This window comes from Euprymna scolopes, chromosome 36 (genome assembly GCF_053919585.1).
Source record: "Euprymna scolopes isolate OS-2025 chromosome 36, ASM5391958v1, whole genome shotgun sequence".
Taxonomy (NCBI): domain Eukaryota; kingdom Metazoa; phylum Mollusca; class Cephalopoda; order Sepiida; family Sepiolidae; genus Euprymna; species Euprymna scolopes.
The window spans coordinates 72849661-72876061 of NC_136517.1; the positions used below are offsets into that span (position 1 = coordinate 72849661).

Consider the following 26401-nt stretch of genomic DNA (forward strand, 5'->3'; position numbering starts at 1 on the left):
TATTAAAATCAATGTTTTTCTCGCCTTAATAAAAATGTTTTTGTATTTATTTTCTTATTTGTAAATATTGGGTTCTTTCATATAACAATTTCATGTGAAATTTGCGAGTTTTCTTTGATTTAGGAGCACAATTAATTCAGACTAGAAATTTATTCAACACTTAAAAGACTTCAAAATTTATTTGGAATATCGGTCCTGATAGATAGTAAAGATCTGTCAGACATTTTTTTTTTTTTTAATCTTAATGGATAACTGGCTGATAGTATGTATTATGATATTTTATACTTGACAGTATGACTTGGAGCTACCATATCAGACTGTCTGAAGGTACTAGCTTCATGACCTAAACTGCACCAATATCTTTTTTTTTCTTTTCTTTTGCAAAACTAGATCACGTTCTGCAAAACAAAAATCAATTTTCTTCTGTAAAACAACCAAACCAAACATCATGAATAAATATTAGAAGATAAAGAACTTAAAACATAAAACCTTTTTCCAAAATTACTGTATTCAGCATTAACAATCATGAGAAAAGGGTTGATATGCCATAAAATAAAACATCTAAACCAAACCAACAGTTTGAATGAAGGCAATAGATGCAAATGTAGTCAATGTTGATCACTGCTACTAACACGATAACTCTCCTCCCTCTGCATTACATATTTTTATTATCCATAACAGACTGCACAAATTTGTATTTGCATTTGGTCATTTTTTTCTTTGAGATTGAATATATAATTTCCTTAGAATTGATAATTTATTAAAATTACATGTAAATCTTTGCTTTTTTAATATAACACACACATATGTGTGTGTGTGTGTGTGTGTGTGTGTGTGTGTGTGTGTGTGTGTGTGTGTGTGTGACAGCTGTTGCAATGAAAACGGTTCCTTTTTTTTATTATTAAATTATTTTTTAATAAAATAAAACTTACAATCTTATTGACATAAAAAATAATAGACATTTTATGTTACAATATTTATAGATTGTTATATTCTATAAGATTCTTGTTTTTATTATAGGTTTTATATATAATCACTGTATCACGGAAGTGGACCATCCCATCAGCTTAAATTTTTCACAGTTCTATCAATCCTATGTTATGACTAACAATTATGGCCATTTATTTATACTATTAATCAAGACCAAAAGCCACTCAAGGGTATTATTACTTCCTCCAGTTCTAGCCTTCTCTCTGAAACTCCCTTCAATCTATACAATCTAGGCTGATACACATTTTAATTTATAAAAACTCATTGTTTAATTTCCCCATCTTTTCACTTTTTATATTTTAATCCTTAGTTATTCTCAGCTTTGTCTGCCTGTTATTATCTGGGTTTTAAGTTCATCACAGAATTTCCACGGGTTCTGCTGGTAACAATATTATTGCTTCTACTGTTGGTTCGTTTAAGAGAATAATTATTTTAAATGAATAAATACTTGTAATATCAAGATTTCCTCTTTTCATATTTTTTGAGTGTTGATTATCTTGTTTTTCTTTTATCGTTATTAATACCTTTTAGATAATGAACTGGCAATTCTCACTGTCCACAGAGGTAAAAAATAGCAACTTGCGTTCAATTAATAATATGCAGTGGATCATTTACAATTGGTATTGTTTCAGCATGGAATAACCGAAAATGGGTTGATATGTCATAAAACATACGGCACAATCACGTTGACACACCTGTTCCCGTTAGATCACCAAAGTTAAGCAACGTTGAGCCTGGCCAGTACCAAATGGGTGACCATTTGGGAAGGCTAGGTGCTTCTGGGAAGGTTGGGCGTGGAGCCACCACCCTCACCCTGTAAAAAGAACTCCTCACTACAAAAGCATCTACAAAAAGTTGTAGATGGCCTATGCCCCTCCAGGGGCTCAAGGGCTATGGATGGATGGATGGATGGATGGATGGCATAAAACGGATAAAATGCCAAGCCGTATTTTATCTTCATGTTAAAGTTGTTCCTCTTATTTTGATGACACTTTCTTAAAGATATTTGTCTGCAGCCAAAATTATCATCCTCTATGTTGAGTGTAAATAGAAATTTAAATTCAGTTTTAATTGCAAAATGGTGTTTTACATGTGTTGTAGAAAAGAAAGTCTTTAAATTTTGTCTAATATCAGTGTCAATTTAAAAATATCCACCCTATTTATTTATTTATTTTTCCGGTGTTGATTTTTATATATAACATGGTAGAATAGCAATATGTGTTCATTTCTGATTTTTTTCTATAAAATTATTTTTTCTTATGTCAATGTAATTTGTCAAAATAAACATTCAAATAAGTAAAAAAATAAAACATTCAATTAGTTTTTAATTTTATATAACACTAGCGGGGGGGCGTTGCCCGGGTGTTTAGGTGTGTGTGCTCGGGCGGGGGGGGGGAGTTAATCAAAACATAAGAATAAGCAAAATAAATATTTTTAAATATTAACTTATTAAATATTTTATATAAAAAAAGTTAAAACTTAAAAAAATCGAAAAAAAACCCAAAAAAACTAACATAAGGCAAACGAACGATGTTAAATGTAAAAATCGGAAAAACAAAAAAGAAAACGCGAATGTAATGGAAAAAAAACCCAGAAAAACAAACCTCTTTAAAAAATCTGAAAAATAAAAACAAAAAAAAACATAGAACGTGAGAAATGGCTTAAATAACCCTGTCCCAATATTAAAATCGAAAAAATCGAGAAAAAAAAATGACATCTTACACCACGATTTGAACTTAAAACCTTTAGATAATGACGCTGACCTCTAATCAAGTGAGCTAAGATGACGTTGATGAAATTGGGACGTTTTTTTTTTTAATATTTAAACTATATCATGTTCCAACGTCATTTGCGCATGCGTAGAAGCGGACTTGTCATGAGAGGACAGTTTTTGCTGACCTCTCCCTGTAGAAAACTGATGATTTTAGGGTGAAGGAATTAATGTTTTTGGCCAATTTTTCGATATTTGTCGGGCGAAGGTTCGAGCTTTAAAATGATACCTATGTGGCGAAAATCCGTGGCCCGTGTCGAAAGTTTTTGTGAGACATACACACACACACACACACGCACACACACACATTTTGCCTTTTATATACATAGACTAGCAGGGTGGTACCCGGCGTTGCCCGAGTGTTTGGAGGTGTGTGTGCTCGGGCGGTGGTGGTGGAGGGGTGTTAAACAAAACATAAGAATAAGCGAAGTAAAATAAAAAAGAAAACAGAAAAACGAATGTTAAAACTTATCTGAAAAATAAAGCGGGGGGGGATACCCAGGTGGTAGTCGTGGTGGTGGTGGTGGGGGGGTAATCAAAGCATAAGAATAAGCGAAGTAAAACTTAAAAAAATCGAAAATAAACACAAAGAAAACTAATGTAAGGCAAACGATGTTAAATATAAAAATCGGAAAAAGAAAACAGAAAAACGAACGTTAAAACTTCTTTAAAAAATTTGAAAAATAAAAACCAAAAAAAATATATGTGAAAATAAAAATAAGCCTGTTTCAATATTAAAATTAAAAAAATCGGTGGTTATCCGGCGTTGCCCGAGTGTTTGGAGGTGTGTGTGGTGGACGAGGGTGGGGGGGGTGTTAATCAAAACCTAAGAATAAGAGAAGTAAAAAAACAAAGAACAAAACAAAAACTAACGTTAAAACTTATCTAAAAAATAAAGCGGGGGTGGGGTTACCCGGACGTTGGTGGGGGGAGGTAATCCAAGCATAAGAATAAAACACAAAAAAAAACTAACGTAAGGCAAACGAACGATGTTAAATGTAAAAATCGGAAAAAGAAAAACAAGAAAACAGAAAAACGAACGTTAAAACTTATCTGAAAAATAAAGCGGGGGGGGGGGTTACCCGGGCGGTGGGGAGGGGGTTAATCTATATATATAAAAGCGAAAATGTACGTATGTTTGTGTGTCTGCTAAAAACTTTCGACAGACACGACGAAAATTCACAAACTCGGTATCATATTGAAGCTCCATCCTTCGCTCAAAAAATATCGAAAAATTGGCCAAAAACGTTTATTTTTTCACCCCGAAATCGACAATTTTCGATAGGGGGTGGGGTCAACAAAAAGGTCCTCTTGTGACAACTACCGGTTCTACCCATGCATCAGATGACGTCATTACCTGATTTACTTTAAATAGTTGAAAAACTGACACAATTTCATGTACGTCGCGTTAACTCAGTTGGTTAGCACGTTGGTTCGTTATCTAAACGTTTTGTGTTCGAATCGGGGTGTGAGATGTCTTTTTTCTTTTTCTTTTTTTCGATTTTTTAAATTTAAATATTGAACCAGTGTTATTTAAGCTATTTTTCACGTAACGTTCGTTTTTCTGTTTTTTTTTTTTTTTTTTTTACTTATCCACCCCTGACCACACACCTAAAAACACCCTTGAAACAGGCTTATTTAAGCCATTTTTCACGTATTCGTTTTTCTGTTTTCTTCGTTCGCTTGCCTTGGGTCCCGATTTCGAATCTCGCTCGATACAGACATTGATGAGTCGTAGACGACAAAACACGTGTCAGTGGATAATTACATTTTAAAAATAATATATATATACCGCTCCCCATGTGGGGGTACCAAATTGGTTAAAAGGGAAAATTATTCCCAACTTGCATTTAGGTAAAAATGCACTTTCATAAATAATTGAATTCATTCAAAACATATCGCTAAAAACCAAAACAAAACAACATCTTTCTCTCTCTTTCTCTTTATATATATATATATATATATATATATATATATATATATATATAGTTTACATTCCAAAGCCAAAAAATATATTTATATTTTTTTTTTTTTCTTTTAATAATATTTTATTTCGTCTTACACGTTTTACTCAATGGTGTACGAACACCAATCAACTCATCGGAGACGGTTAATATTTTCGTCGGAAAGACCAAACAGTACCAAAGTTTGTTTATATAAATCGCACACGTGTGTGTGTGATTTATTTATTCTCATTATTGGTTTTCTTTATCACCAACAGTCATAACCCCGACTCTAATAGTCATCCGGACAATCTGTTAGTTTTATTTTATAATTTCATCTCTGATCATTTTTTTTTTTTTTTTTTTTTTTTTTTTTTTTTAGCATCTAACTTTTCTCGCCCTTAAGCATAGCTTGGCTCAATAATTTGTTAACTTTGTCCAAATGTAACTGTTTTATCAGCAGTCTTCAAACTGTCTGCTTTTACCTGGTTTTATTGGTTAGAGATGCTCAAATATGAAATAAAATATTTTTATTACAACACATACTGATGTCCGCAAATAAAATGCTAACTATGAAAGTCGGTCATTACTCTTACGTGATACTTTGTAACAAACATTTTATCCTGTGGAATTTGTTCAGTTATTTAGTAAAATAAACATAAGAATTTTTTTTTCTTTTCAATAGAATTTCACTTTACAAATCGGGATTTACTTTAAAATTGTGTACAAACAAAACCCATATGGAATGGACAATCAATGGATGTTTTACCCTTTAAAATTTTGGTTTCTCTTTTCTTTATTAGATAGTATAGATATTTCAATTCATTATTATAAGTATTTTTCGTTTTTATATGCCATGAGTATACTAATGACAAATCCATTGCATTATAAATAATTGACATGATGATTTGAAGTAACATCGTTTGCTTGTATTACTATGGACCAGTGTTTAAATTGCTACAATTCAGATCACATTTGATCCATTGTGTTTTTTTTTTGTTTTTTTTGGGTTTTGTTTTTTTTAAAACAATATGAATCTTGATACGGGATCAAATATACAAAGTAAATTTAACTCATTTGGCATAATCTATGTGTTAATACAATTTTATAAGACAACCTTGTATATATGTGTATTTTCCCCACAGTTATGTGACTCGCATTGAATTGATCAAATATTTTTATGATCAAAAATGCAGGAAGACTCTATAGTCATGAATCAAACCTGTGTGCGTGTATGTATATACTGGCAGAGAGACTCGATGTTACCTGGGATTGAATTAGGATCAACGAATGTTCCATACTCTCAATACTTTTATTGCCATCTAAATCGGTAAATTTGTCTATTTTTTTTTCAAATCTATTGAATGCCTGCTCTAGTCAAAGATTATAATAAAAGGTCTTTATACAACAGGAGGCCTTCTTTCAGTGATTTAATCCACACTACATCGTAGTCTACATTGCATTGTAGAGAATCTGTTTTTATAAAATTATTTTTTTATAAGTTTAAATGCAAAAATTAATGTCATGGTTCAATTGTGCTCTAAACAGAAACATTTATTTTAAATGCACCGCATTCTTATCAAAGAACCTACTGTTGATGTTTATATACTGGACATTTCTGCTTGTGTGATTATAAAACTTCTAAAATGCACTTGTGATATTAGATTGTATCAGAGTGTAAACTTTGGTTAAAATCTGACTGTTCCTTCTCTGATTAGATTTTTTCGATTATCAATTTTTGATACTTATCGAGGGCATTCTGATAAAAAACCTAAGAACACTGCCAGACACATAAAGTATATTTGTGTGAAATTTAAAAAAAAAAAAAAAAAAAAATCACCCCAGCCATTTCGGAGTACATAGGGAACGAACACACACACACACACACACACACAAAAAGTGCCTTTTATATATAAATATGTGTGTGCGTATAAGGCTTTGAAATGCCTGTGTATAAAGAGCATTTATAACATCTCCCATTGATGTTTTTTCATTATTGAATCGACAAACAAATCTATATATACAAATGTGTTGCTTTGTCATATATGCACACGCAATTTGATTTAAGGCTTTATATATACACACATAATCTTGTGTGTAATATATATTATTATGCATGTAATAAACGCGCTTAGTCTTTGATCTGAGGTATTTTCATAATTTAAATGTTCACAATGTCCCACTAGATGCAGAGCATCATAGATAAAAAGCATTGGTTAAGATGTATTCCACAGCGAATTATACGTAGAAGTTTCAAATTCAATTCCTAGTGAAAGAATTTGTGACAACATTAACAGATACAGGATATCTAAAAGGCACAGAATGCAAAGAACAAGTGGGTTAAATAAAGGGTTTAGCTTGAAATGTTCTGCTAAGGCTAAAGAAAGACAGTGAATGAAAACTATTGTGAATACTGCACATATATTGTAAATATTTAAACCACATAATTGACAATTTTTTTAATGCAGTTATTATCACTTATGACGTTTGAGCAGGATTATCTAAAATTTGGAGGTCAATAATCTCTATTAATAAAAGTATCTGTTCAGATATTGTATGTCTGTGATTTGTATAATTTTAAATATAAAAGTTAATTTAATATGTTCAAATTAGTTTAAAAGAGCATGAATGTGTTTAAATTTTAAATTTTTATTACAAAAACAAATAATTTAAATATATGTATACTGTGTTGTTTCAGAGTAAGTGTTGGCATTGGACATGGAGGATGCGCTGCATGCAATAGTGATCAAAAGTTTCTAATCACCTAACATCTTCACTTTTATTGGCCAGTTTGTTTTAAAAAAAAAAAAAACGTTGGCCTGGTGTTTGGAGGTGTAAAAGAAAAAAAATAGTTTTGGTAGGAAGGTAGGCTTGAACCCAGAGCCTTGATGCGAAGGTGGAAAACCCTGACATCTAACCAGCTCGGCCACGAGGGGAGAGGAAGTGAAAGCTGTCTTAATTTAACGTTTACAAAGTGAAATTGACAGGTGCGAGAATTTAATAAGGTCAAACATCATGCGACTTAAGTTTGATGCTGCAAGCCAGTTTCTGCGTATTTGTTTGTTTCCCCTGCTAAATGAATGGCAATTGTCTGATATGACGGGTACCCCCCATCCCCCCCCCCCCGGCATTGATCAAACCTTATTTGCTTTCTGGACATCTCGGCACATAGGACCGAGAACACAAATTCGTTTTCACAGTTTCACTTTTTTATACTGAAAAGCAAAAAGAAGACACCGCGATCGAAAAAAAATCTCGAAAATAGCACGGAAAAGTCAGGCAAATTAAAGATAGACGCAACCCCTGTTCGTATCTCGTAGATATTATGATTTAGACAGTATATAAAGTTTTAAGGAGTAACCCGGTCGAGCGCACCCCCTAAAAAAGCCTTTGCCAGACATACACAAAAAGCGCGCACACACACATATTTTCGCTTTTGTATATATAGATGACTAAAAGCTTCTTTTGGAATATATATATATATATGTATATATATATATATATGTGTGTGTGTGTGTACATACAGGGTGCGAAAAAATCCGCAATCTTGTAAAAATGTTAATTTAAAGGATGAAATTAAACAAAAATCACCACACAATATCGAAGTAACCCATTTAACATTTCCACTGAATTATTTTTCAATATGACCACCCTTGGCTGCAATTATGCGTTCAAGTCTTCTCCTGAACCTCTTTACTGCGGCACGGAGAGTTTCTTGGGGAATTTTGGCCCATTCTCGCTTAAGAGACATCTTCAGAGCTTCCATATTACCATGGGCTGTAGTGCAGATCTCCTTCTCTGAGATGGACCAGACACAAAAGTTCAGAGGGTTTAAGTCTGAAGATGAAGGAGGTCACACTTCCTTCCTCCAAAAAGCAGGAAAGTGACTTTCACACTAATCCTGCATTTTGTTTGCAGTGTGAGAGGGCGCACCATCCTGTTGAAATGTGAAGAGCTTATCCTTGAAATGCTTTTTCATTTTGACATTTACAGGAGTCAAAATATCCTCAGTGTATAGGTTTGCGTTAATTTTTGCGCCTTTAACAAAAATGAAAGGTACATTCTAACTCTCAGAGATGGCAGCTCAAACTATTACCGATGAAGGTTCTTAGTGACAGAAAACAGATTTCACGGAATTGGGAATGCTACCCACGCTTTTTGCCAAAATTCTGTCATTCTGCAAGTTGAGTTTGGCCTCAACAGTGAACGTTTTCTTGCCAGCGTCCATGCCATTCTTCATTCGATTCAAGAGAATCTTGGATCTTTCCAAACTCTTTTGTTTCTGCAATGTCGTGAGTTATTGTCTGCTCGTCATCCTCAAGAACAACTTGAGGTCTTCTTTAACAATGGTTCTAATCCTTTTTTCATCAATTTTCAAGCTCCTATTCATTTTCCTCATGCTTTTCTTGAGATTCCTCCTTATTCACTACCTAATGACTTTAATTTTGGATGATGTACGAGCAGTTCAGGGTTCGGTCAATAATCTGTTGTCCAAAGTTTTTTGTAGCGCTTTACCGTATCCCAAACTGTCGATTCTGAGGTTTTTAAGAGCTTGACAATCTCTGAGTTTGTCTTTCCCATGCAATGTAGCTTCATATTGACTCATTTCTACATAACAGAAATTAAATTTATGAAAATTTGGAGTTGAAACATAAAAATATAAAAAATATCTGCAAAGACAATGAGCCAAAAATTTACAAATTTAGAAAATATGCAATATCTTAATTTATTTTTTGAAAATTCGATCAGGGACTTTCTATGCACCCTGTATATATATATATATATATATATATATATATATAAGGGTTGTTTCAAAAGTAAAAGTTTTTCTAACTCAAAGTTGAAGAGCTACGAAGATTGGAATGGTACCATTAAAATAAGCCACCGCTTGTGCTTCAGATTTTATTTTTCTACATAGTCACCACCATTCTCAATGCACTTTTGCCAGGAATTCAATGATGCATTTCTGCTTCTGATGCACGTCCATGACATCTCACATTGTCAATATCTGCAAGAAAGAGATAGAACTCAGGTTATGAATGCATAAGTTCAGTCATCATTTGCAATCCCCTCTGATCCATTCAGGTGGAATAAAAAATGAAACACACCTCGTGTGTGTGTGTGTGTGTGTGTGTGTGTGTGTGTGTGTGTGTGTATATAATTCAAGATTACTTGTTAAGTTTAATCTGAGAGATGATGTGTTAATATGAAATGAAACTATATGATTTTCTCTCTGCATGATTTAAAAATGGAAATAGTAATTGATAGTTGCTTGCTTTGGTAGTTACAACTACAGAAAGAAGTGTCAGTTGTCTCCAAGTTATTGTCTCTCGCATTTAATTGCTTCAATTTGGTTGCATTACTACTTCGATTAACATGCAGAATTTCAATTGCAAGTATCAAGTTTTTATCTATTAAATCTCGTTTGTATATTTGTCAGCAAATATTCATATAAACAAGCGCTGTGAAAAGAAATCAATAGTTCATAACAGGTGCCTTTATTTTTTTATCTATTTTTTTATTTCTTTATTTTTTTTTAAAACTTTTCCAACAATCAAACTGTTCTTTATTTTTTTAATTTTTTTTTTTTTGGGGGGGGGGCTTAATTCTTGTGATATATAATACAGTAAACATGAACAGTTCATGATTTGTGTTGATTTATTTGCAAGCGTTTAACTTGAACCATCATCATCATCATCAGATGGTTCATCGAGAATATCTTGTGAGCAAGACCAAGCGAATATTAGTTTGTGCAAATATGGACAGAAATAATGAATTTACGAAAATTGCTTAAAGTAATGAAACAGTGTGATTGAAACCGATGGTACAGAACTGTTTTGCTCCATCAGAAGGTTTTTTGGGTTTTTTTTTTTTTATTTCAATCCATTCCAAACAAGGTACATGCATAAGGGGATACTGTGTATTAGGGGTCAAATTTATAGGAACATCCTAAATGGGGAGTTATGCGACAAGATTCTTGTTCACATTACATTTAAATTTTTGCATATGAGTACAGTTAGGGAAACAGGGAATTCTATTGGTCTTTTGTTTTGTTTTTTTCTACTTTTTCTTTAGAAACTTCTTTATCTGATTCTACGAGAAACAATAAGCGTTAAAATATTCCTATAGTAAAAAAAGAAAAGTAGGTTTGGAATGACTGAAAGTTCCGACCGATACTCTTTTACTCAAGATCCTTACCCTACGAACCTTTTTAAATTTAGTTATTACTACCAAGCTTCACCAACTCCCTGTTATCATTTCACAATTTAATTCCTACTCACAAAACTAATTGATAAGAAAAAGACAAAACTCTCTCTTTTGTTTTAATAATAAGGGAATATTTTTGTATCTATATTAAAAATAAAAAATCCTTTTTCATTTTTATTATCAGATATTGAGATAAGGCCTATTCTTCTTTGCTTGTATAAATTTGCATACATGATAATTAAAACTAACTAAACACGTTCACTTTTCTATAAACTAGCTGTACCTATCCAGCATTGTACAAGAGTTATTTTCATTTTTTTTTTTCTTTATTAAAGTAAATTTTTTTTCTTTTAAAGATAAAGTTAATATGATATTGTTTGCTGCCATTTTACAATTATTTTTCATTGTTTATTAAAAGATACAAAAATAGCAGCACAACGATTGTATAAAAAAAAATTTGATGGAACTGTTAAATTTGGCTTACCTGTTTGAACCCTTTTGGATTATTTAATGTTGAAACACATTTTATACAATTTATTCATTGGTTTCTTTTATGGTAAACTAGTAGGGGTACTCGGCATTGTTTGGTGCATGTTGAGCACAATAATAAAAAAAAAAAGTGTTAGTAGGCAGACTCGAACCCGTGATGCAAAGGCGGAAAAGAAAGTGAAAGAAAAGCTGAGATCTTATCACTATGCTAAGATGCAAGAGGAAGTGAAAAGCATTCAAAATTATTGATGTCAATTAAAACATTGACTTGCTAAGTGAATGAGTCCACGCAGGCGCAGAAATGAACGTTGGCTGAAGGCCAGTTCAGCTTTCCGATGTTTCATTTATTTGTTTCCCGATGATGTTGGGAAAACTAAGCTCCCCCGAAAAAGGGGGGAACTCTCAAATGAATCAGCAATTGTCTGATATGAAGGATTTTACCAAGATTGATCAAAGCTAATTGCTTTCAAGACGTCCCAGCACGAAAGCCACTAACGGCTTTGCTTCGATGAGTTTTGCTTTATTTATACAAAAAAGACAAACGCACGGGACAGAATAGAGGGAATTTTTTAAAAGTCGATCAAAATGAATGTAGAGACGAGGAGCGTTAACAAATTGTAGATATTATCATCTAGAGAGTATATAAAAAGTTTTCAAAAATAGTAACCCTCTCGAGACCCCCATGTCCGAAAAAAAAAAAAGCCTTTCTTGGACATACAAAAGCGTGCACTGCCGTTTTGCCTTTTATATAAATTGACTCTTTTGAGATTATTTAATAATATTAAAACACAATGGCTATTGTAAGATGATTCATTTCTTTTCCAATGAAATTAATGTATAAATGAAATACAGTAAACCCAATATGCTTTAAACTTGGTTGCATTTAGTTAAAGATTCATGTGGCTTACATTCTCCTGCCCCACATATTTTCTTACAGAAGGCAACAAACCATTGAACAATGTTTGAGCTAGAATTGGCTGTTTGGCATAAACAAGGAATCTAAAAAAAAAAAAAATGTGTACGCGGTCTTAGATTAGATTACAATATATATATATATTAGTGATGAGATGATTCCAATGTTTTTCCTGGTTTCGATACAATTCTCGATTCTTATTCTTCATAAATTGCTAAATATTTAACTATAAAGTTTCTATCTTTTGCCGATTACCATAAAAACGTTAAATGTGCAGATATTTTCTCAAATGTAAAAATATACTTGTGAGGAATAATCTATAGATTTTGGCTTTATTGGTTGTTTAAAATCAAATATTTATTTTACCATTAATACCAGCAGTGTTAGATTTTGTTTAAAACAAATTTAAATGAAAAAGCCAATTGAAAGAATCGTTTTTGGCATCAGAGAAGTAGGCACAAAATTTTCTGATTCCGATTAATCGTCCTAACACTAATATATATATATATATATATATATATATATATATATATATATATATATATAAGAGAGAGAGAGAGAGAGAGAAAGAAAGAACCGGGAAAACCAAAATTATTTAAACATTCATGAATTTGTCTTTATTTCAAAACTTTCAAGATGATTGATTTGAAGAAATGTTGAAAGTTTTGAAATTAAGACGAAATGTTGATAAATATATAGTTTTTCATTTCCATCACATTGGAATATTATTTCCATAATTTTCATTATACATACCTAATTTTGTAAATATATATAGTAAACTAGAAAAATATTTTTAAAAAAAAGTATAATTCAATAACGCATTCTTGTCTTTAGCATTTGGAGGGAGAGGTACTTATTTACTTGCTAAAAAACATGTTTTAATCAGTTTTTTTTTTTTTTTCATTGTATTTTTTCTCTAAATTATACATTTTGATTATATCAATAAATATAATTAAAATGTATAATTTTGTATTAAATTTTAATTAATACAAAATTCCATGTGTAAGATTTTTTTATTTTATTTTTCCAGTAAACAAAACGCAAAATTGGTTTACAATAACTTAATAAATTAAATTAATATATAAGAAAGTAAAATTGATGAGAAGTTTTATGTAAATTGAATTACTTTCTGTAACATTTTTCTTTTGTGTTATTTAATTACTTTAATCTGGTAAAAAAAAAAAAAAAAAAAAAAAAAAAACTCCAATCAGTTTTTACATTTATTAACATAATTTCTTCTATATTATATTTTTCTAAGTTTGTCCATTCAACTTTTTCTCTAAAACTACTGGACCAATCTGACTGAAATTTTGTATAGACATTTGCAGGTGCAGCAAACTAAGGATTATGGGCTTCGTTCAATGAACAGTTAAGGATTAATAGGAATCGTATTAAATGCAAGAAATGAGCACAAATCTAACCATATTCAACCATTTGGTGGCAAGCACTCATTTTAAGTCAATGGGCTATAACTTTTGCCCGTTTTTAATGAGCAAAATGTCTAGTAAATTCATAATTTTTATATCATAAAATGACTACAGGGTTTCGGTTATACTGCAAGATGCTGAACTTCACAAGGGCATGTTTTTAAGGGCCTCAGGATATTTCAATATTAATCAAAGGTTGTGTCTAATAATCTAATTTCTGATCAAGTGAAAGAAATTCGAAATCTTTTATAATAACTACCTCCACTGCATTTTGCATTGCCAACAGATCAACCATGTCTCAACTGTTGGTCTCTGTTGTCCGTCTTGTTGTCACATCTTCAATAGTTTGAGAATGCAGTGTATCACTAGGTGTGTCAGAAATTTCGTGAAAAATATTGAATAGTTCCACCCCGTCTTTCCAAGCTCCTCGAAAAATGTAATTCAAGCCCTAATTTTTTTTTTTTTCAATTAAAGGAGTAAGGACCAACGTTTCATTAAAAAAAAAAAAAAAAAAAAAAAAAAAGGTTTTAAACTTCGGACTTTACAGGTAAATTTCTAAAAAAAACACTACTTTTTTTTTGTTTTAAATTTGAATATATTATTTACTGATCTTTTATCTTCAATTTGTGATATATAAAACTTTGGTGAGTAAATTATTTACTTTTTAATAGACACTTGAAAATGGGGGGGGTGAGTTTAAAAAAAAACGTTTGTCTAAAATATTATATTCAGTTTATTGGAAAGAGCATAAAATTTCACATTGACCCTGAAAATATCGTAAAAATAGAATCAATAGAAAAATTTTGATAGATTTTTAAAGTTTAAAAATTGAAAAATACTGAGCTCGTAAAATTCAATTAATTTCATTACTGTTTTTTAAAAAATGAAAAAAAAATATTTCTATTACTTTTAAAACAACTTTAATAGTTTATTTTGGAAGTATAATCCATAAAGAAAATAAACCCACTTTTAAAAGAGAAATTACGAGTTTTTTTATATTTTATTCGCAGTTTTGTGTTAGGGGTGTCAAAAATTCCTACAAAAATTCTGATACACCTAGTGTATCACCCAGAGGAGGAATTAATTCACACTATGATCTTCTTTGCCTGGGTAGCACAAGCATATCAGCTAAAGACTTGAGTGACTAATCACCAGGAAGGACCTGGTTGAACTCTCAAGGTCCACATGTGGTCAATATTTGACAAAGGAATCCTGATTAGTTAATCATTTTGTGTGACCATGCTCAGAATCGCTGTGATTTCGATCATGGTGTGGGAAGAAGTTGACTCAACCAAACTAGGGTGAACACAGCAACAACTTTTAAATCTAAATATAAACTTTAAAACTTAAATCAATAACCTATTTTATCTTTTAGATATTTTTTTTCTTTGGTTTTTCAATTTTAAGAATGAATTTTTTATTTAATTATTTATTTAGATTTAAAATGAGATTTATATTTACTAGTAAAAGTATAATTACGAATCGTTAGAACAGAATTTAAAGTTTTTTTTTTTTTTTTTTTTTGTTTTTTTGTTTAAAGAATAATTAAGGTTCTCCAGGTGAACAAACTTATTCATCTGTTCTTTTCATAAACAAAGTGATAGGAGAAAGTGATTGACCTAAAATAAGCTGGTGTTTCATGGAACCAGTTATACTGAATGCAAATTCTGGATTTGGGATCATTCATGCACTAATACAGTATAAACCTGCAATCAGCCCCACCTAGTTGGCTATTGGCAACTAGTGTTCAACTTATAGTATATAATGAATTCTTTACTGTGTTTTTGCCATTAAATAACTGCCAAATAATCTTTTAAACCAGACCAATTAAACCAAGCTCAAATTTCGATGCAAATTGTATGAATTGCCATCCAGGCAACACCAGCTGATCTTGCTGGTGTATTATAATTTTTTTTTTTCTTATCTTGTTTGTTCACCTCGTTTAATATTCACCATTGATTTTGTTAATTTGTGACAAATATCACGTACGGGCATTGATGGCCTTCAAGTTAGAAATGAAGAACTAAATGGTTTGTATTTCTTTATTTTCGTAAAGACATGAGGTGCCGACAGCTTGGCAACATTACAGAATCTTTGTCTATTGAAAGCTGGTTCTGTAACGTTGCCAATTATTTCATGTTTAATCTAACATGGCTGCCTTGCTCAATTCGACTCTATCGTTGAGATGTTGAATCACATCACATGACTCATCAAGAACAGTTGTGTTGAGATATATCAATGTCAACATAGCTTCAGAAATTACACATTGAAGTATTTTTATTTAATATTCAAGTAAAAAATGCAAGAGCATAAATACAAAAATTTTTAAAGATTATAATTAAAACAAATTCGAAAATAAAATTTACCAGAATGCATTTTCTTGATAAATAAGTTTATCATATGTAACTATATAATGATGTCAGTTTGCAAAAATAGATTTTTCCTACTTATTATGGTTCTGAATTTTTTCAGATGAGAATAGATAATTTATATTATTCAAATTACTTTGAAAGTAAAAAGTCTATGGGTGTTGGGTAGGTATAGTTAGTTGAAAATGATTGTAAAATATTAGCAGTTCATGATGGGATAGAGAAATTAGGTAACCTTTGTCTCCTCAAAGAATGAATTTCTATCTCCTTCCATGCACACTCGGTGTCTTTCCCTTAATTTTGACTTTAATAAAGTCAAAAGTTGAAAATCATTGGAGTTATTTAGTAAAGGATGCTTTTTTGTCCTACCTTCTCTTCAAACACAGTGGACTATGCATGTATACCCTCCTCTTCCCGGTTGAGAAATTTATCTTAGCTTCAGTGCCATTGTTACTTAAATCACTACAGAGATAGGCTATTTAGAGATCGACTTGCTTGTTTTCGGATTGCCTGAAAAACAGTGAGCAGTCTATACTTACACATTGGAGGGGTTTTACTAAACAACAATTTTCTTTTTGTAAATATCACATTGTCCTATTTCCAATGATGCTTTTTTTTTTTTTATGCAGAAACCTTTTTGTAAATAAAATATTTTTACAACAAATTTGGAGTTATGCAAGTAGGACCATCCACATTAAATGAGATATTTTGGTGAAAGAGTCTAACATAGGGCAAGTCCATATGTAAGAGGCAAATAGTTTGATCACCGCTCCCCCCCCCTCCACCAAACACTTCAGGCTTCATGCCTAAGATAACAGTGGACTGTTATAAATTATGTTATTAGCAGATTGTTCAAATTGTTTAACATTTGTAAAAGCAATTTTTAACTGTATCTGTTTTTACCTAAATAAAATCACTGTGTAGGTCATTACTTCAGTACAACCAAGTTTGGACTTGTAACCTTGTTTAAAACAAGCTGCTCACTCTAGAGAATTGCAAACTGTTTTGGAAACTTTTATCTGTACTGCTTTAGAGATCGAAACTCTGTTTCTTCCATTATTGATGCTGTCACCTGTACTAGCCCTGTCGGTGGGGCATTAGAATACGCCGACTGCCCCTCTGCAGAGGGTAAAAGTCTCTCAATGGGGGTCTTGGATATGACCTTAAACTATATCCAGTGGTGAAGCCCCAGCTTGTGGGCTTTGGGGAGTGTGGGGCCACCCTTTAATTACCATTGCTCCCAGGTCCACTCTGACCCGGAGTGGTAGTACCTGTTAGGGTTCCAACTATGGGTTAAATAGAAACCGACGTGAAAACAACAAATATATTATATTAAAAAAAATGTTTCTTCAAAATCTTTGGATTCGGCATTAAATAACCCGAAAAGGGTTGATATGCCGTAAAACAAAAACAACCAGTCACCTGTATTATCGATGACTTCTTGGTGTGTAAATTCTTAGTTTGATTGGAGTGTCATTTCTCTCTCTCTCTCTCTCTCTCTCTCTCTCTCTCATAGCAGGCCGCCCGTCATTGCTAGGTCATAAAATATGCTTAAATATGATATTTTGATGTTAATGCTTGAGCTATGAAGACATGTTTGCTGCAAAGCTAAAAATTTAAGCATGAACCAATAGCTATTACATTATTCATGCATATTTGTAATGCCGTCGTCCGAATTTCACCTGGCAAACTCCATTTTTTTTAAATTTTCACATTTTTGCACTGATTTTCCCCAGCTCAAACGCAAATATAAAGTTTCACATCAGTTTGAATACCCTATATATTAAGTTTCATGTCTGTAGACCAAAAACTGATAGGAGTTTGATAGGCAAAATCTTTTAGATAAATATATATATGCATACATATATATAGAAAGAGGTTTGTGTTTACTATAACTGTTTTATGCAAATGTTGATCATGTAGAATGTCTGCATGAATATAATGACACGTAATAGTTAACTAAAGATGATCATCCCATAAGAAAACCGAAAAATCTAATAAGGAATTAATTCAAATAAATGTTTAAAAGAATATGCAAATTAACTAAATCTTTTGCAGATGAATGCAATTCCACGACACAAATATAACAAAGTTGTATTTTCTTTTTGAATAAATAGAAAAAAGGAATTTTAATATAAATATCAGTACACACACAAAAAAAAACAATTTATAGTAGTATAGATATATATATATAATGTCACATGAAGATATTTGATTTCTTTTTGTCTTCAAGTATTACATCATTCGTAGACATTTATGCTGATGACACTATCATCTATGGTAGCACATCTAAGACCGTAAACGACCAAGTTCTCTCCGATTCTCTCTCCTCTGATCTTGAGCATGTGGTACAATGGGGAAAGGAGTGGCTGGTTACTTTTAATGCATCTAAAACCAAGCTTCTATCTTTACATCATCAACGTTCTGAACCCCATCTGGCATCAATTGAAATGAATGGCTCTCGTCTTGGTGAGGCTTCATGTTTTGACAAGCTTCTGGGCTTGACCTTTACTCCTGATCTTAAATGGAACACATACATAAAATCTGTTGCCAAGGCCGCTAGAAAAATGGTGGGATCCTTCTATCGATTCAGTAGATATCTCACTGCTGATGCAATTCTCTATCTATATAAGAGTCAGGTACGTCCAAGGATAGAGTACTGTTGTCACATCTGGGCAGGAGCTGCGAGAAAGGTCTTATCCTGTCTTGATAGAGTTCAAAATAGACTTCGTACCCTCGTAGGAGATGTCCTTTTCTCTTCACTGCAACCTCTATCTCACAGAAGAGATGTTGCAAGTTTGTATCTGCGTTATCATTATTTTCATGGCAAGTGCTCAACTGAGCTTCAATCTATGGCCCCCCCCTCACCAAACTTTCACAAGAAACACTCGTCTAGCTGAAAACACTATCAATCATTTCCCCCACTATTTATCTGTGCCTAAACCTAAACGTAGATTCCATGAACAAAGCTTCTTTCTTAGAACTGCATGCCTGTGGAATTCTCTTCCGTTTTCCTGCTTTCCAGCTGACTACAATATGGTTGTTTTAAAGTCTAACGTAAACAAGTTCTTGATGAGCCGTTCCACTTAAGTTAACAAATTTACCGAATTTCCATTACTAACGATTACTATATTGTCCAATTGACTACTGTACACTCTTACCCCTTATCCTCGAGTGGTCTCTGGGCCTTGATAAGTGATTATTCCTATGTAAAAAAAAAAAAAAAAAATGTCCCATTTTAAACACCGGAAGATTACACTAACATGATCAAACATTCTGTTCTTAAAAAAGGACAACACATTAGAAAAATAATAAAATGTGTGTGTGTATGTGTGTGTGTATATATATATATATATATATATATATATATATATATATATATATATATATATATATATATATATAATTTTATATATACATATCACATTTTTACATGAAAGTGCAATGCAGAAACTGACTTCAAACTTCTGGACCTTAATTATTAGGACAAAACCTACTTTTAACAGCATCTCTTTCCAACATGACCACAATGTTCTATCTGTATAAAATAATATGAATAAATGCACTGTTTTTTTTTATTATTATTATTTTCATTTTAAGCAGTTATGAAAAAAATAGAAAAAAATGCTTAATATTTGACAAATATTTACAGCAGATAAATCTAATTATCTTTCATAAATAACATTTTCACCTGTGCTTCTGTTGCATATTCAATTTATTATTTATGTCTGGATGTCCCACATCAATGCAAATTTCGACCCTTAAATGCAACTAGTTTATCACACACCACACACGCACACGATGGATGGGTGGTTGGTTGTGTATGTGTGTGTGTGTGTATGTATGTATGTATGTATGTATATATATATATATATATATATATATATATATATATATATAATCTTTGTGTATGCAAATAAATAGTAATTTGATATTTGTTTTATTAAATTTTCTAATCAATGTCAACTACAATAGTGTTTTGTTTCTCCACTAAACCTGATCACACATAATGTTGTAACGCATGCAGTTCTAATCTTGTCAAAAAGTCCTTCACAACATTCTTACAAGATTTTGCTTGACTTTTTCTAATGTTGGAATGATTAATTGGAATCAAAAATTATTGAAACATTTTGTGAAATCTGTACAGAATCAGAAAAGTTTTTTTTTTATCCATGATAAAATGACAAATACTTATTGATTTTACTTACCAGTAAAACTAATATCTATATTCCCCACCCTATAAGTGTATTTTTACGTTTGTGAAATTATAAACATATTGCACTCATTTTTACGGTAATCCGAAAAAAAAAAAAAATACAATTTTAAAACTAAATGTTTAGAAATGTAAAACAGAGTTGGTAATTGTATTAGAATTGGAAAAATATTGGAACCGTCCCATCACTACTAGACTTGAAAAGTCTAGTATAATTCTGAATGATTTAACTTATCTTTGAAGGAATTGTTTGGTCTGTTTACAGTATATCATCACTACCCTTTATTTAACTATTTAATGCCAGCAATCTATTATGGTGACAGTATAGAATAGTTAACAAAGGCCTTTTTCCCTCCTCATAGTAAGAATAGATTTCTAAATGTTATCATTTAGAAACGCATATCATGAAAAGGTGTGAGACTTTGTTAACTATTCTGTGCCAGCAATCAAAATGCTTAAAATATACAATGAAAGTAAAATTTGGTTTGGGATATCTACATCAACATCACAAACATTAAAGACGTCAATTGAAAATGTCAGCAGATTATAGTGATAGAGCAAAATCGTATTAGATTGTTGCATATAAGGATAGGTTAATTTTCAAGTTTTTTTGGGGTTTTTTATCAAATATGGCCATGTGTAGGAAGCTAAGTATTTGTGCTGACACCGAAAATTTCTAACTTGCACCAATTTTTTAGTTAAAATAATTATGAAAGATGGAAAAATTTGGAGTCAAAATAAGACTAAATCAATTTTTTTGGTTGTTTATTTTTTTCCCATTGATTTAAAAAAAAAATTATTTCTAAATGGTTTGTTTTCAGCCTAAACTTTACCGGGCAGTTGTTGAGGATGTCATAAGCAGTGTACGTGAAGCATTTTTAGACGAAGGTGTTGATGAGCAAGTATTACAAGAATTAAAACAGGTAAATATTATTTGTTTTACTTAATCACTTTAAAATCTTGGAGTTTCTGAATAGGTATCCCATACTATTTTTTTTTTTTCCAGTATACTAAAATTTTTTGTAGTTATGCATATACAGGGTGTTCCAAAAGTCTTGGGCACATTCCAAGTCCGCATATCTGCTTAATTGTGAATGGTAGTAAGATGAAAGCGGTGCCATTTTAAAGCTAAATGCATTAAGTTTTTTGTAAGGCTATACCAAAATATACCAGATATACCAGATGTGTTTTTTAGTTCTCGAGATATTCAATGTCAAAATGTGCCCAAGACTTTTGGAACACCCTGTATAGTGCTGCAAGATATAAAAGAAATACCATACTTGATAACCATTTATTACAGACTTGTCAGAGCAAATCAAATGTAAAATTTTGAATATGTTAATATAATAAACTATTTAGATACTAGTGTATATTAAAAACTAGATTTCTGTAAATGTCCGCTCGGGTTTGCCCGGCACCTACATAGACTGCTGGAATATGCAGAGTGACTCCGACCAAATCTTAAAAAGACTAGAAAATAACAATCACCAGATATGAATTACAATTTAAAATAGCACAAAAAATGGAAAAGCAGTAAAATATTACATAACATTGTTTTAGTTTTTCATGTAAATAAGTAGAAATTTTTTTTCTTCTCTCGCATGATTAAAAACTACATTTTTTTTTTTTTTTTTGAGGGAGGTTTAGAGTTAGTTCCTCCAATTGTTAACGGTATGTTATGAGTTCAGCTCACATTCTCTTCTTCAGATTTTACGGCCATGTCTTGTACCTCATTTTAAATGCTATCAATTTGTTCTGATCACAGTACTCCAGCGTCTGTATTAACTTAAATTAATTGCTGTATGCTGATCCATGATTAATAACTGAAGCTTTTTTTAGGGGGAGGGGGGTTCTCCCTTTTCCAATTTATCATACTGTCTTATAGGCTGGTCACATTTGTTTTCGTATTCTGATTGGTTGATTAACTTGACCAGCGCTCAGCATATTCCGGTTGTGTGCATAAATTTCCACTTCACAATATGCACTAGTACCTCTATTTAAAGTAAATTTGATTTTATGCAAGAGTAAATGTTGTTGATTAGTATGGTTATTGTGCTGCTGTTTGTTTTTATGGTTATCGTATTGCCGTAAATTAATTTAAAAGTTTTTGTTTTTTTTTCTTTAGTAAACTCAATGTTAAGGCTCTGGCTTCTCACCAAGACAACTCTGGTTCAGCTTGACATTTAATGAAAATGTAATTTTAAAATATTCTTCATGCATTTTTAGTTATTAGGGTGTAACAAACGAAATATAAATATATTATAATTTAGCTGTACTTAGCTGGCATTGCTTAGGAATTTAAAAAGAAAAAGTTATTTGGTTACAAAGAAATGAAAAATAATTTTGGTAACTTCAATTTCATAATCAAATTATTTTGTGAAATAAGAATTTGTTTTAGTACTTGACACTTAGCAGTTAATATGACTGGGGACTGTTTATGAATTTAATATTCCCATGAAACTTCCTCCTCCAGGGAAAGCTGGTTCAGTGCACCGAGGGTGAATGCTGCTGGCACATAATTGATAGTAAAGACGCATCCAAGGGTCATTCCAAAAGTAAAGCCTCCAATTTTTTTTAACTCCAAAAGTTGAAGAGCTATAAAGAGGGAAGTGGTATCATTAAAAAAGGCAACCTTTTGTTCTCCAGAATTTATTTTTCTACATAGCACTATTCTCAATGCACTTTTGCCAGGAATTGAATGATGCATCTCTACTTCTGATGCACATTCATGAGAGGGGCTGCTTTTTTAGTCTCACACCATCAATATCTGCAATGGAGAAATGAAATTTTTGAGTTATGAATGCATAAGTTTAATCATCATAACAATGGAATTTGCAATTCCTTCTGATCCATTCGAGTGGAATTAAAAATTAGGAAGTAGTAATGTTGGAACACCCCTCATACATACACTTGCTTGAAATCACATTTACGATTTATTTTTGAAGAAATCAAGGTTGAGATTGCATACAATTTTCTTTAATTTCTTTCAGTGAGTGAGGGAAAATGTTTCACTCTGTTTTCTCAACCAAAAAATTTTCAGAAAAAAAACGAAACAAAATTTAAAAAAAAGATAGATTTGTGCCATATTAGAACTAAAATAGACGAGTCTGAATCAAATAGTATGTCAGATTCCTGGTCTGATTTTGAAAATCCAGCAAGATAACTTTATATGTTAGATATACATAAATCTTGTGTTGATATTCTTCAAAGGTGTATGATGTGTATTTAACTGACACGGAACAAATATAATTAAAAAAAAATGAAAACTTTATAAAATGCATGAAGTATAAAGAATAAGAAGCATGTTTTATCTTTGTGACTTGACTGAAAACAATTCGGACTGATTTGGTATTCTGAGAAAATGGAAAGTTGAAAAGAATAATCAAACTGATTCTGTACTATTTGGATTCTTCAGACTACTGGACTCTAAAATTTGCACAGAATATCAAACAGAACTCTTTATTTAATGCAGAGGGATAGCTTGTTCTCATTCCGTCAGCTATGACTGGGTAGATATCCTAAGTAATTCGCAATTGTATTTTAAGTATCTCTGCAAATTACAGAAGAGTAACTTACAACTGAATTTTTACCAAGTACTTTATCTACTATGTCACGAATCTGTAAGGCTGAAGGAACAAGAACATGCTACCGACATTGATTAAATAAAAGGTTCCATTCAAAATTCTGTACTGATTCCTGAGTTTGACAGAAAGATTCCATAGGCTGACAAGATACACCTGAAGAAGGTTGGAGGTTATATCGACCAATATGTTGTGTGAATAATACTCAAGATGAGAACAGTAGTCCAAATAATCAAAATAATATGAAGCATTGTGTGTTTCTTGCACTACATAACTTACATATTTTTGTTATTTACTAGTAATCAAAACAAAATTTATATAATTATAAAACTCAAATGACCTTGTAACGAGTGATGTAACCCACTTTCCAGTTTACGATATCCGGTTGCGCATGCGCGCATAAACATTAACCCATAGCAACGTAAACAAATAAACACAAATCACTTCTTTTGCAGATTTTGACCTGCACACTGAAATATTAACATTATTATTTCGAAATTATTATTTAACATGGGAAGAGTAGGAGTGTTTTGCAACTATTCTTTATTACAATTATACTGTCGCTATTTTCTTACAACAACAACTTTGACCCATTGACAAACATAAGAACAATTGTAGTAAAGCCAAGACTACTACTACTACTACTACTACTACTATCTATCCGTCCCTTTTCCTTCCTTTTTTTATTTTTTGTTTACATTTCTAGATACAAAATAGCTGTGTAAGAACGGTGAATTTCTTGACACATTTATTAATGTGTTTCAATATTAGTTTTATTTTATTTTATTTATTTAGGTTTTATTTTCTTGCTTCAGGTTTTATTAATTTTTTTTTTTTTTTAGATTTTAAGTTTCTATAACTTGGTTGAAGGATTCTAATATGCGTTTTTCATTCTTATATTTCTCATCGGTAGGTTCATGTGCGTTTTTGCTGCTAAATGACTTTTGTCGGTATTCGATTCGTAGGAAAATCATGTTTAATTTTCGATTTTTGAGCGATTATTCGGAAAAATAGGGAACTTTACACAAATAGGGAGGATTTTCTTTTTCATGTTTGAGTGATCTGTCCGTGATTTTTCATTTTAATATACTTTCATAGAACTGTTTCTGTTATGTAAAAAAAAAATCTATTTTCTTTACGTCACAAGTGTCATGCTCATACATGAATTCCATAGCTAATATAACATACTGACACAATGAGTCATGGGTAGTCTAGTATTTTACAAACTGTAATTGCATAAAATCCACAATGATGCACAGTTCATTGTTTTTGAAAAGCAAACATTAAACTTCAGGGAAAAAAGATTAAAAGTTGAATCACTCTGACAACACAAAATAACTTTGTGTTGTCTGAGTGATTTAATTAAAAAAAGATATTATTACTCAATAAGATTTCAATAAACGTTGTTTATTAAATTTCTTTTATTTCTTACTGCGGATTATTTAAATCTTTACAAAATTTCTATTTAATTAAATAATTAAAAAATCGATTTAATGTTTCCTAAATTAAAAAAAGAATTTAATTATTGGTCCCCCAAAAAGGAGGACTTGGACCGAGTAATTCACTCCTGTTTGCATTTTCTCAATAGCCACGCCTTGGATTTTTTGTAATTTTGCAAAAACATTAGTCCTGATGAAAGTAAATTTTTCACTCGTGAAGGGGAACCTCACATGCTCGGCTTGTTTAACACATTTTTTCTTTAAATTTGATTAAAATACATATTTTTAATATAGCAATAACATTCGATTCCAGAATGTTTTAGTATCTAAAATAAAGAATGCAAATAATTAAGTAATTTTTTTTAATTAAAATTTCCCAAGAGATTTACCTTGGTAACACTGGTTGCATAGATCTAGTTTAAAAAGAATCCCACTTAACTCTTTTTACAATTATGGCTTTTTTAAATAAAAGTCAATATACTTTTCTACCCTCCAGTCATGGGAAAGCAAACTGTTACAGTCAAAAGCTTTAATTCAGTCGACACCCGAGGAACAAGTTTTAGCCAGTCCCTTTGCCTTGGGAAACTTTCATCAATCGCAAACAGTCACAATGAAACCAAAAGGTAAGTCCACATTTTGGTTATTTTTTAATATGTTTTTTTTACTTATTTGTGTGCTGAATCTATTATGCATGTGTGTGGCATATATGGAAGAGAAACCTGGTCAATGAGAGTTGGGAATGTGTTGCATGTGTACATCCTTATGCTGCACTTCCCAACGATAATAAATCCCAATGTTTCTATGCCATGGTTTTCTCCATTGTTTTCTTGTTCTCATTCTGGTCGTGTTGTTGTCTCAACAATAGCTAAAGGTGCCTGCACTGGGTACAAAAACAAAAAGAAGATTCATAAGAAAAAACAAACTCGGATACATTATGTATGACCCTAAATGTAAATGTTGGTTCGTTCGGAATTGTCTAAAAAACCACTGGATGGATGGCTTCCACGTTTTGGTATAATATGTTTACTATATCCATGTGTGTTTTTATATATTTCTTTT

At 31.5% G+C, this 26401-nt stretch overlaps 1 protein-coding gene across 1 annotated transcript in view; it reads left to right on the forward strand.

The window, feature by feature from the left end:
• Window positions 1–26401, forward strand: part of LOC145260591 (transcription initiation factor IIA subunit 1-like) — a 99664-nt gene that overhangs the window by 39154 nt on the left and 34109 nt on the right. Inside the window, exons 2-3 of the mRNA XM_080118867.1 lie at window positions 21144–21245; window positions 25839–25965. Coding sequence (XP_079974993.1) covers window positions 21144–21245; window positions 25839–25965 — 229 coding nt within the window. The remainder of the gene's footprint in view (window positions 1–21143; window positions 21246–25838; window positions 25966–26401) is intronic.